A 12,749-nucleotide genomic window follows, 5' to 3' on the forward strand; every position below is an offset into this window, starting at 1 on the left:
CGCCTCAAATTCAAGGGCATCCTGGACTACACAGTGATTTCAGGCTACAGAACCTCAGAGCAAGACCTTGTCTCCCAAAAAAAGGCACACAACTGAAGAGCTCGAACACAGTTGCACAAAATCACAGCAGTGCACGAAAGGCCCCTTGTTCCACATTCACACTAATATTTGGTACTGACATTGTCGATCTTTGTAATTTTTAAATTTATTTGTCTTTTTCAATTTCAGAGATTCCAATAGCAGGTACCTGATCACTAATGAAGCAGAGAACCTTTTCAATTTTTATGCCATTCAGACAACATCATCATCTTTGAGACACAGCTGTTATTCATTTTTATTATATTGTTTTGTGTGAGTTCTTTATATATTTTGGATATATTAAAATATTTTCTCCTCTATGACTTGCTTTTTTCACTCTAAATATTGTTGGTTTTTAATTTTTTTTATTTTTGGGGGTTTTTTTTGAGACAGGTCTTGCTATGTAGTTCTGGCTGGCCTCAAACTTGAGCAATCCCCTGCCTCTGCTTCCTAGTGCTGGGATTACAGCCATGCGCCACCATGCCGGATTTAATATTGTATTTAATAAATAAATTTAAGTGTGGTGCTGGAGATTGGACCCAAGGTTTTATGCATGCTCGCAAGGGATCTACTACTGAGGTATGCTCCAGCCCCAATAAAATAAACCCCTATATAATTCAATTTAGAGTAAGTAGTTAACCTAAGCAGCTGGTTTGTCAGGTTTTAGAGACCCCTATCTAGTCTCCCTACTACAATGGGGCAGATGCCCGCTTTTTTGAAGACCTAATTCACTATTCAACCTTTCCTGGCATCAACCCACCTGGACAAAATTCACTTTGTGTCCCCACTGTGCTAATGTACAGACTTCAGCCAAAGCACCGATACTTTCTGCGAAGATATAATCAGCCTCCTATCAACATGCTACCATCCATAGATGACTAATGAAAAAACTACACAGTATTTTAAAAGTTGTCAACTTGATAAGCACAGAACTAGTTATTTTCATATAGAGTTATAATAAAGGAAAGTTTTGCTGGGCACGCTGGCACACGTCTGTAATCCCAACACTTGGGAAGCTGAGGCAGCATGATCACCACAATTTCAAGGCCAGCCTGGGCTACTAGTTCAAGGCTAGTCTGAACTACATAGCAAGACATTGTCTCAAAAAAACAAAAAATATTAATAGTAAAATTTAAAAGCAAACACAAACAAACAAAAAAATCCCCCCAAAAAAGTAAAGTTAAGTTTAAGCCTAAGTACGCAAATATTATTTGACACAACCTGCTGGCTTGTGCAATGGAGGGGAATTTGTGTATTTTATCATGGTTCTTAATGTTTAGCATCTTTTTAAGAGAATCTAAGAAAACATAAAGCTTCCTAAAACAACAGGAAAAGCATCCCAGTATCTGTCATCGCATATAAAAAGCACATATGGTGAGTTGCAGAAAATCCATACTCACATGGTTGCAGTCTGAAGAAATTTCATTTTCAGGCTAGAAGGAAAGCAAAAGAAAGCATTATGGTTTCAGTAATAAATAAATACAAAAAACTCAAAATTTCAAGTACCACCAAAATAAACTCAAAATAAGAAATCTTAATATTCAGTTGACTATATCTTAATATTCATTTGACTATGGGGAATAAAATGGCACTTCTCTATCTTTTAGACGCTGGGGAGAAGTGTTCCAGAAAGTACGTATGAGCCACGACCTCTTCCTAACTGGTGGTACAACCTGGAAAATGGACCAAAGCAATAACACAGGGACACTTTCCTTTGACTTGATACTTTTTGATTTTATGGTGTTTGTTTTGTTTTGAGGCAGGATTTCTCTTTGCAGATCAGGCTGGCCTTGAAATCACTATGTAGTCCAGGATGGCCGCAAATCTGCAGCGATCTTCCTGCTTCAGTCTCCCAAGTGCTGGGATTATAGATGTGGCCCACCACCCAAGTTCTACTCCCTTGTAACCGACTTCTGAAATTTTCCAATCTGTCAGCCATTCTAGTTCTTTCACAAACAGCACATGGAAGGCAATATTTCTATTAAACAATAACTTTGGCTAAAAGGAGCATTTTTGAAAGAAATCTCAAGCACTGAAGAATTTTTTAAATCATGCCAAGATGAAAACTCTCATCTTTGTTGTCTACAGAAAGTATATTAGCAAGTTAATGGCTGGGTTAATGGCTGACTCCCCTTCAGGGGACGACTGGATTACTTCCCCTAGCTTCTCACTCTCACAGGATTTGTACACCAGATTTGCTGCCCTGATCCTCTGCAGTTTGCTCTGCCTGCTGCTGTGACCTGATACACAGCCTGGCCCACTGACGGTGAGCTAGATCACTGACTGGGTTTCACCAGTGCAGTTTCAGGAGACACCATCATGAACAGAGGCTTTCAGGGCTTGGGAGGCTTGGCTTGTATTTCTGCACTCCACCTTCCCCATGAGAATATGTACAGGTAACTGGTATACAAGGAGAAGGAGAAACAGAGCCAGTCTGAAGCCAATCCGCTGCCTGGAGCAAAGCAACCCCACACACCCTGCATAGCCATAAGCAAGAAAAATAAACGTCAATATGAGCCACTCAAATTAGAATGTTGGGTGTATGAAGAAAAACAACTAACTTACCTATCAGACAAACAAAATAACTTTTAAAAATTCCCAAATCTTAAATTGTAACATGACAGCTTTGATCTAAAATTAGTGAATTAGTAGCTACAATGTACTACACTTTTTATGAAGGACTAACATAATCCATAGACATGAACTCTTAAGTTTTGAGTTTGTTTTTCATCTCTTTTGATGTCCTGATTTGCAACTGATTATAAACAATTTTTGTACTTTCTTTCTCTATTTAGCTCCTCTAGAAAACTGAAAATAAAGAAATGTCATAAGAACAAGGTTGTGATGTTAGGCTTCTGAGATTTTTAGAACCACATAGCTATTGTCTTTAGAGTCAAAAACATAGTAGTGATTAAGAGAAACAGAACAAAGCCCTGAAAAATATAAACTACAAAGTAGTATTTTACGTAACTTTGGCAACAGCGAGAACATCAATGCCAACACAAATTAATTAGAGAAAGTATAAAGAGAAAATGCTCTGTGATGAGCGTGATCATTATGTATATCTAAAATGTACCAATAAAATCTAATTAAAAGGAAAATGCTATGAAAGTCTAATTAAAAGGAAAATGCTACAGTTTAGCACTTTGCTATTCGATAAGAAATTAAAGGATAGAAGCCTCAGGAACAAAAAAACATGTGGGTGCCAACCAGGCTTTGATTCTCAGAAGGCACCATTCTCCTGATGTCCAAATCAAATCACTTCATCAAATATAATGTAGCTATTCCCCCCTCAAACTGTAAATGTGTACAGGCTTGAGTATCTCTAATCTAGAAGAGCAATACAGAGTATAAAACCCAGACTTACGAACGTGGACTGAGGTTAAGAACATTTTTTTCTTTAGCTAATAATCAGCAAAATAGAGCCAGGTGGGGTGGCACCCCTATAATCCCAGCCCTGGGGAGGCTGAGGCAGGAGAACCACTATAAATTTGAGGCCTGCCTGGGCTACAAAGTGAGTTCAAGGCCAGCCTGAACTGCAAAGTGCAACCTTGCCCCAAAGATAAAAGACAAAAGACGCCCCCCAAAAAAATTCAGCAAAATAATACTCTGAAATGATCCCAGGAAATACATCAAGTATATATTCAATAATTATGCACCCAACATGTGCTATATATTGTTGCAGGATACAAAAGAAACAAAAGACCTTATCTTGTCTCCAACCTCAGGTATTTTACAATCCAGTTGCATAGCTAAATATTGAAATCAACAATAAAGCAAGCACAGAACATGAGGTAGGCACAAAGAACTAGATGGAAGCTAAGCTCTAGAAGGGGCTGCAGTGGTTCCTCTGCAAAGGGAGCTGCAGGATCCCCATGGCTCAGGAACGAAGCTGCTGCTGCTGCTGCTGCTGCAAGCTCAGTCTTTAATTTCTAATTTAACATATTTTTAAAATGTGAAATATTGAAATAATTTCCATTTTATGAATAAGTATATATTTACTATGCATGATTTTTTCAAATGATAATGAGAACACAATCAAGACAGAGGATGATGAACTGAAATCTTCTAATCAGTGTAGGATAGACCCCGACCCACAAATCAGAAGCAAAGTGTTGGCTCCCAGCCTGCAGAAGCATCAAATTAGAAGCTGAGCCAAGCTGCGTTATCAGCTGTTCTTTATCACTCTGGAGCTAGAGATCTGGGCTTCCAAAAGAAGGCTCTCTTACCTAGTGTTCCCCCCTGAAAAGAAAACATCTACCCTCTTACAGTGGGGAAAATTTTATTAAAGGTTTCATAAATCTGTTAATGATCAAATGTTATGAGACTACTGAGGCTGCAAATATTGGTACCAATATAGAACATTAAGAACAGAAAAAAAAGAGGACCTAACATCCTTCTCCACCCAATACAACAGTGACTAAGAGAAGGCATTTAGGTTATGCGGTATAAACATGATACTGTGAAGCACTCAGTACTTGTTTGACTCCAGTTAAGAATGTGATGGTGGGGGCTGGGGATTTAGCTCAGCGACATAAGCGCCTGCGTGGCAAGTGTGAGGTTGTGAGTTTGATCTCTGGTACCAAAAAAATAAATAAATAAATGAGATTGTGAAAAATTTTACAGATGAAGACACTGAGCAACCTGAGCAAACGTACAATGCTAGGAGACAATAAAACTGTGGTGTAAATAATGGTAATAAATGACAATTTAAGCTTATGTAATGCTGTCCAATTGAGGAATTCCTGAAAAGGTGGGACAAGCAATAAGGCTTAGGCTGTGCCCAACTATGGAAGGACTTTGAGAGAAGCAAAAACAGGAGACCTGACCAAATGCGTTAATTTGGGCTCTCGAGTGACCTGACAGTTACATGATGCATTTAGATGCTGGCAGTCCAGATAAGAAAATGATGAGACACTGAGATACACTGTCTGAGGGATCTGGAGTGTCCTCCAATAACCACAGTGAGTAATAAAAAAATTGCTTAGTTTATTTGTCTTTTCTAAATTGCCAACTCCAATGTTTTGGGTATTCTTTTACTTTACTCTGCTAGTTGAATAAAACAAAGCTGAAATCATTGATTTTAAGGATTAAAACTCCTAGTTCTTCCTCAAGTTCTATCAGTTCAGAGCTGGTTTTAAGAAAAGGGATAACATAATGAAAAAAGAGTTGACTAACAAGAATTGAGTTACAGAAGCTTCATGGCCTTTAATATGTCGCTTATCTTCTCTAAACCCCAGGGAAAGCTCTGAACTAGATCAGAGATTTCTCATCTAGGATTTATCGGTGTACTTTATCAGCCTGAGATGGCCTTGAAATCAAATACGAACTTTTGAATGTATTTTTAAAATTTGTAACAGTAAAAAATTAAGAAAACCATCCTGCACTACATAGCAAGACCCTGTCTCAAAAAAAACAACAATTAAATATTGGTTGAGGACCAGGGATATAGCTCAGTGGCACAAGTACCTGCCTAGCAAGCACAAGATCCTGAGTTCGAGTCCTGGTAATAAATAAATAAAATGGTTAGATAATATACTTTTAAAAGACAAAAAAAACATTGGTTGAACACTGGCTGTGGTCTTTTCCAATTTTATGATCTATAAAATCTGAGATGTGAAATTTAAAATAGAAGTATTTACTGAATTTCAAGTCTTTTAAGGCAAGTAATTTGCATACTATGATGACTAGTGTTGCTTTATTTTAATCATTCTCTGCTGGTCAAAGTTACAACAGCAGGTTTCAGAATAAACTACTGAGAAGCTCAGCTGTGAATGTTCTCAATTAAGCCAACCATCCCACTCACTTAGGAAAATGTTTTACAGTTAGAATGTTTTATAGCTCACAACTATGATCTCCCCAAGGTGAACAGGCCGAGTTAATGAGTGACTGGAGAAATCAAACAATTCGCAAAACGAACCTGGAAGCTATCCCGGTTTCTGAAACAAATGCTTGGGACATGGATGGTGTCTAAAAGATGGAACATTCAAATCAGGCATGGAGGTGCACACTTGTTATACCAGTACTCTGAGAGCCTGAGTCAGGCGGATCACAAGTTCAAGCCTAGCCTGGACAATTTAGCTCAAAAAAATGTTTTCAAGAGCTGGGTGTAGTGGCACACGCACACCTGTAATCCCAGCACTCAGGAGGCTGAGGTAGGAGGGTTGCTGCAGGTTCAAGGGCAGCGTGGGCTACAAAGTGAGCCCCAAGTCAGTCTGAACTGCACATTGAAACCCTGAATCGAAAAGAAATAAAGCTAGAGAGGTAGCTCATTGCCAAGGTCCCTGGTTCAATCCCCTTTACTACCAAAAAGGATGGAACATTCTACAGCTACATTGACTTAAACTGAAACAGCTAAGGATCACAAAGCAGCAGGTTCCTTTTTCTAGGCATCTAACAACAGCTTTAGACTTACTCCAGGGAAAACAAACAAAAACTATCAACAGTAAGCCTGCTTTTATATCCGTGCAAAACCTTGAAGGCAGCCACAAACTGATGCCTCCTCTAGACTGGAGATACTCTGCTGTAGCAGTAGGTAAACTCTCCTGGGAATTTATTCATGCAGTACTCAGCAAACTTCAATCACACAAACAGTTCATTTTTGTCCACTAGTCCAAAGCCCACCGCAATTGCTATCTAATGAGATAAACCCAATGTTTTAGTCCTAGAAAATTTTCCTGGAGCAAGTCTAAAGGGAATCTTAATCCTCAACCAGATTCTTAACTACTTCCCTTTTGGTGTCATATATCTGCTCAATCAGAATTTATTTTTCTTACTTGTCTCCTGGGAGAGCAGACGAGTGCTATTTTTCCAAAAGACAGTGATCAACAATGGCTTTATGTCCTCCAACGGAGCTAATTTAGTAAATGACTGTGATTCTGTATGAATCTTCAACACCCACTGACCTCCTTTTTTTAAAAATGTGCTTTACGGGTTTCGCTGGGAAGTTTCTTCCTTTTTATTTTTGTATGAAATACAGATGCTGGTGCTAATAAATTAGTGTGGCAAAGGAGATCAAACACAATCATCTAACTATCAGTGTCATCAAGCCCAAAACTAGGATGACAGAAAGGAAATTAGAGTCGCATGGAGGAAGACACGTCGGCCTTAAAGGGAGCTCAGGGTTTAGCCTCTAAGGAAGGAAGAGATGAGATGTGTGGCCCGGTGCAGGTGTGAGAGGGGCAGAGACCTGAAGAGAAGGCGAGCACCCTAAGGAGACCACTCGTAGGCTCAAGTTTTTGCCATTTCCAACCTAACATATGGTGAAATCACCACAAGGATTTAATAAAAATTTCAACACTGGTTCAGTGATGGTTTCCCACAGCTGAAATATGTTATGCTAAATGCAGTTGGTGGATCTGACTCTTATTACTGGGGTGCTTCCCAGGTGAGTGGAAGGAGTAACAATATGTATGACAGAACATACCGTGTTCTCAAAGGGGTAAAAGGGAAAGCACGGTCAGGGCCACTGGACCCCTGGTTACTGACAGTCACACACGACAGCACCCTTAGCTCTAATCAGGTCAGATGGCCCTCACTGCAGGAATCCACAGAACAGCTCACACTGCACATTCCCTCGTAGATTGTAAGTACTGACAAGACATATATGTAAGGGCTGGCAAGACGGTCAGTTCGTCAACTACTAATTAACTCATCTCCAGTGAGGTTAGACTTTTATTCTAAAAGTATGAAAACATACAGCAATCTGGCTAATTAAAGCCACTGCGGTGGTCTTAATACCTCGTGCGTGGGCACGCATACATGGCCAAGGAACTTGACTCACAATAACTTGTTATAACCTTACACTGAGGAGTCAGACTTCATATATGTATTTTAAAGATAATTTATATGAAAATACTTTCGCTGGCCACAGTGGTACATGCCTGTAATTCCAGCACTCAGGAGACTGAGGCAGGAGGATCACTGAGTGTTTTAGGGCCAGATTCAACTAAGTGAGAGAGGGAGAGAGAGAGGGAGGGAGGGAGAGAAAGAGGCACAGAGTGGAGGGGGAGAAGGAGGAGAAGAGAAAGAGACAAAGAAATACAGAGAACTGCAGAATCCAGTGTGAACCACTGGTGCTAATGGAGGACAGTATGAGTTTGGCCACCGGGCTTTCATCTGAATTAAGACAGCACATGCCACCACTGCACCATTCTAAAAGCTGTGCACTCAACGGCACCATTCAAAACTCATGAATTAGGGATAATCTAATTGATACATTTAATTTTTTCATGTAGTCAAATTTTTAATGACCTTACACAAAAATATAAATGTAATTGTCTCACACAAATGACTATTTGCTTAAATCTTACTATAACAAAATAAATCCAGTAAAGAAAACTCAATGAGTCTGGTTAGAGTTCAGATTTATAGGAGGTTTATGTTTAAAATTAATTTTACTTTAAAAAAAATTTGTTAATACACTTTTGATATATATAAAAATTGAGTTCATCATAGAGAATTAATAACTGTACATAATCTATCTTGATTCTTGGGTTTTTTTTTTTTTTTTTTTTGACATGTTTAAAAACCTTGACCTGAACCAGTGATTTAGCTCAGTGGCGTACGCACCTGCTGGGGAAGCACAAGCCCAGCAGTTTGATCTCTGGTTAAAAAAATAGACCTGCTGGGATTTATAAACAACAGTAATACACATAAAATCTGATAAAATCTTCAAAAGGTTTCCTTGTTTCTTCCAGCTCAAGTAATAGCACTCTACAGTTGGTTAAGAAACACAGTACTACTAACTAAACATTAATGATCACCACTATATCCAACTATAAGTGCTGAAGTGATAGAAAATACTTATTTTGAGAAAATACTGATAAATTAATGTAAACATTAATACAAACACAATCTTTACAAGAAGTCTCCATAATCTCCAAATAATTACATTCTCAAGTAATGATTTCCTATTAAAAACCCTAGCATAAACAGTTTCTTTCTCCCAAATGTCTTCTTTTCTAATATATTTTCCGGCCTTTCAATATTGCTTCTCTAAACATAGGCAAATCAAGACCACAGCTGGGTCTGGGGCCAAAGACGTGTCTCAGGGGTGGAGCACTTGCCTCGCATGTGCCAGACACCAGGGTCTAATCCCCAACACCACAAAGCACAAAAATAAGAAACAACGCTAAAGAAAAGACAAAAGCTATGAGATAGAATCAAGTGCACAAAACTAGAAATGATTAAATATGGACATCAAAAAGCACTTTTTGTTGTTGTTGCTGAGGCAGGGTCTCGCCCTGCAGTTCAGGCTGGCCTTGAAGTTACTATACAGCTCAGGGTGGCCTCGAACTCACAGCAATCTTCTTGTCTCAGTTTCCTGAATGCCAGGATTACAGGCATGTGCCACCAGGCCTGGCAAATCTTGTTTATTGGTACACTTTAGATATACATCACCACAGGGACTGATCACACTGATCACAGGGAGTTTGTATGCATACATGATGTATTCCTGCTTCTTTTTTCTCCCATTCCTTTCCAGTCCCTTCAACATCCCTTCCCTTATTTACAAAAGCTTTTGTTTCCTATTTTTCCTTCTATTCTTTTGAGTACTTTGGAATTAATGTTATTTTCAGAAAGTTAAATCCACTATTTTGTTTTCTCAAGTAGGATGGGGGAAGAACGAGGTTATCAAGAATTATGCTTCTAGCAAGATGTGACATGCCTATAATCTCAGCACTCTGCAAACTGAAGCAGGAAGATCACATTTTGAGGCCAGCTTGGGCTAAACAGTGAGATCAAGGTCAGTATGAGCTACATATGGAGACCCTGTGTCTAAAACAATAAATAAAACAAAACAAAAGACTCATGCTTCTAGCTGGACATGGTGGTGCAGGTTTATAATCCCACCACTCTGGTGGGAGGAGGAAGCAAGATCATAAATTCAAACCTAATATCAACAATTTAGCACAACATTGTCTCAAAAATGTAAAATTTTTGGGCTAGGCATGATGGTACATGCATGTAATCTCAGTACTCCGAAGGCTGAAGCAGGAGGATTTTAACTAATTCAAACCTAGTCTGGGCTACTATAGTGAGTTCAAGACCAGACTGGACTACAGAGAGATCCTGTCTCCAAAAAAAAAAAGAAGTGTCCTTGGATCTGGCTCAAAGACTTTGGGTGCAAGTCCCAGCACCAGGGTGGGTAAAGTGGGAAGCTTCTGAAGTTCTGTACACCCGTAAAGGAATTCACCGTCTCTGTTCATGTCAATCCAATTCCCCCACAGGACACTCATCAGCCTTCAAATGAAAATTTGAGCGATGATCAAGAAGAAGAAAAAAACAAAACAAAACAAAACATGAGAATAAAATCAATTATACAGCAGAGAGAAGCTTCTAAATAAAGTTACAAGTCTAATTACCTCATGGGGACAACTTTTAACTCTTTAACTCTTCTCCTAATATATCCTGTTAAGAATTTCTAGAGCTGGGGATTAGCTCAACGGTATAAGCATCTGCCCAGCAAACTGGGCAGGTCGTGAGCTCAATGTCCGGTACCAAAAAAAAAAAAAAAAAAAAAAAAAAATTTAAGTGCTTGCTTATGTTATAAAGAATATTCAGAGGAGCTGGGGATTTAATTCAGCGGCATAAGCGCCTGCCTTGCAAGCAAGCAGTCCTGAGTTCGATCCCCAGTACCGATAAAAAGGAAAAAGACAAAAAAAAAAAAAAAAAAGAATATTCAGGGCGGGGGGGGGGGGGGGTTAGGAAAGGGATCGCCTTGCTGTCCCAGGTGGGTACGATGGAACTTCTAATTCCTCTGCGTGGCAACACTGGGAAGGGTCTGGGGAAAGGTGTTTAGGGACCATAGCAGCGTGGCAAACCTACGGCACCCAAGCTGCAGCAGGCACACAGAGCCCTGTCAACTCACGGCCCAAGCGGCCCTTGCAGTTGAGCATCAGGTAGCAGTTGGTTTTTCTAAACTAAAACTTCAGTGTTGGGGTTTAATTGCAGTGTTGGTACTTTATGGTAAATAAGTGGGTTTGCGGTTGCAGTTTGGACGTTCGGCTCTGAAAGGTTCGCAGTCACAGGATTCCAGTGACACTGACCCACCACAGTAGTTCACCTCTTTTTCCTCTTGGTGCCCTGTCATCGCTTCCTGTCCCTGTTCCCACTCACACCAACATCTAAACCCCATACAAAAAAATCTCCTTCCTTCGGGATATTTGGTTAGGGCTTGGGGCAAGTATGAGACCTGTTATTGACAAAAGAGGGCGGAGCCCAGGCACTGCACCACAGTGCAAGTCACCCTGGGTTCAGTTCCTAGCACCACAAGAAAGAAAACAAAGGGAAGATGGGTGGTGCGGGAGTGCTAGCTCTTAGATACTAAATATTTTCAGACTGGAACCTAAAAAGCGCAGACTCTCTTGCAGTAGTCATTCAGCAGCTCCCTGCTGAAGCTGGCTAGAGCTTCCAAGAAATTCTGAGCGTTTTACAAGGTGGTCAAACGTTGAAGCTGGCAGGAGGGTGCTCAAAGCCTCGGGTGCAGGACACCGTGATGTACCGGAAGCCTGCTACTCCGGCTCCACAGATGCATGCACGGCAGCCGGGCGTCTATGGCGCGGCTTCCCAGCGAACAGCAGCCTCACCATATGGCGTGGGGTTTGCTGGCACTGGCAGCACAGTTGAGGCCAAAAACCCAATGTGCTATTTTGGGCCATGAAACGTGATAAATTCCACAATTTAAAACACAAGATTTTTTAAAATTAAAAGGCATTTTCAATTTCATGAAATTAGATTTTTGTCACTTAAGGCTCTTTAGGTAATACCAGTATGAAGTCAGATTAACACTCAAACTATAATTGACAATAATTCTCTGGGAAAAAAATTTAAGACTTTGATGAAACCTCTCATCAGTTCTACAATAAAGGCAGTGTAGAGAAAGGGCTTTGGAGTGCCAGGTGCCAGCAAGGTTGGAGTGGTGATGTCGGGGAGCAGAGGGGCAGCGCCCCTGCGGTGACCTGTCCACACTGCCCTGTGGCCACATCCCACGTGAGAACACAGCTCCAGCCACCAAAGCTCATCTCATACTTGAAGACAGCGACCTTGGAAAGATTTGGGTGGAAAATAACAGACTAATTACTTAATCCCTACAAACTCAGCTACTGCTTTGAGTAAGGACAGTCACAATTCTAAAAACAAGAGTTTCAGACTGAGGCTGGAAATGATAATTTCAGGAAAAAAATTTTTGAGTTTCCTCACTTGTTTCAGGGCTAGCCTTTCCCACATGCCTGCTCCTTTCCTCCCAATCAGGTTAATTATGGGTAATAAAAATGGCTTTCATTGGCCCTGAGCTGACAAAATGGGTTTTATGAAAGGCTCTGTATAAAGCAAGAAGTTTTAAAGAGAAGATCAGGCTGAACTTGAAAACTGCAAGAGGAAATTCCATTTTACTTGCCTGTAATACCCTGACAACAATAAAAACAAATTACCTAGAACAAAGTGAACTGCAAAATGTTATTTGACATTTACTTAAGGAAACCAACCCAAATATGCAAAAATACTCATCCAAGTTTTTAAAATGAGTATCAGCATTACCTGTCAGAAACACAAATTCCTGGACCCCAACTCAAGAAGTACTAAATACTTGGTAACCTGTGTTTACTGGGGCTCCCAAGTATTTGATACACACTCAGGCTCATGAACCAACAAGAAAGCTGGGCATGGTG

General features: G+C 40.1%; 1 protein-coding gene across 1 annotated transcript in view; it reads right to left on the reverse strand.

The window, feature by feature from the left end:
* Glg1 (golgi glycoprotein 1) overlaps window positions 1-12,749 on the reverse strand; it is a 117,245-nt gene that overhangs the window by 59,261 nt on the left and 45,235 nt on the right. Inside the window, exon 2 of the mRNA XM_005004609.4 lies at window positions 1,479-1,511. Coding sequence (XP_005004666.1) covers window positions 1,479-1,511 — 33 coding nt within the window. The remainder of the gene's footprint in view (window positions 1-1,478; window positions 1,512-12,749) is intronic.

The sequence above is a fragment of the Cavia porcellus genome, unplaced genomic scaffold (genome assembly GCF_034190915.1).
Source record: "Cavia porcellus strain 051 isolate PalLab524CR breed Dunkin Hartley unplaced genomic scaffold, mCavPor4.1 scaffold_4, whole genome shotgun sequence".
NCBI lineage: Eukaryota > Metazoa > Chordata > Mammalia > Rodentia > Caviidae > Cavia > Cavia porcellus.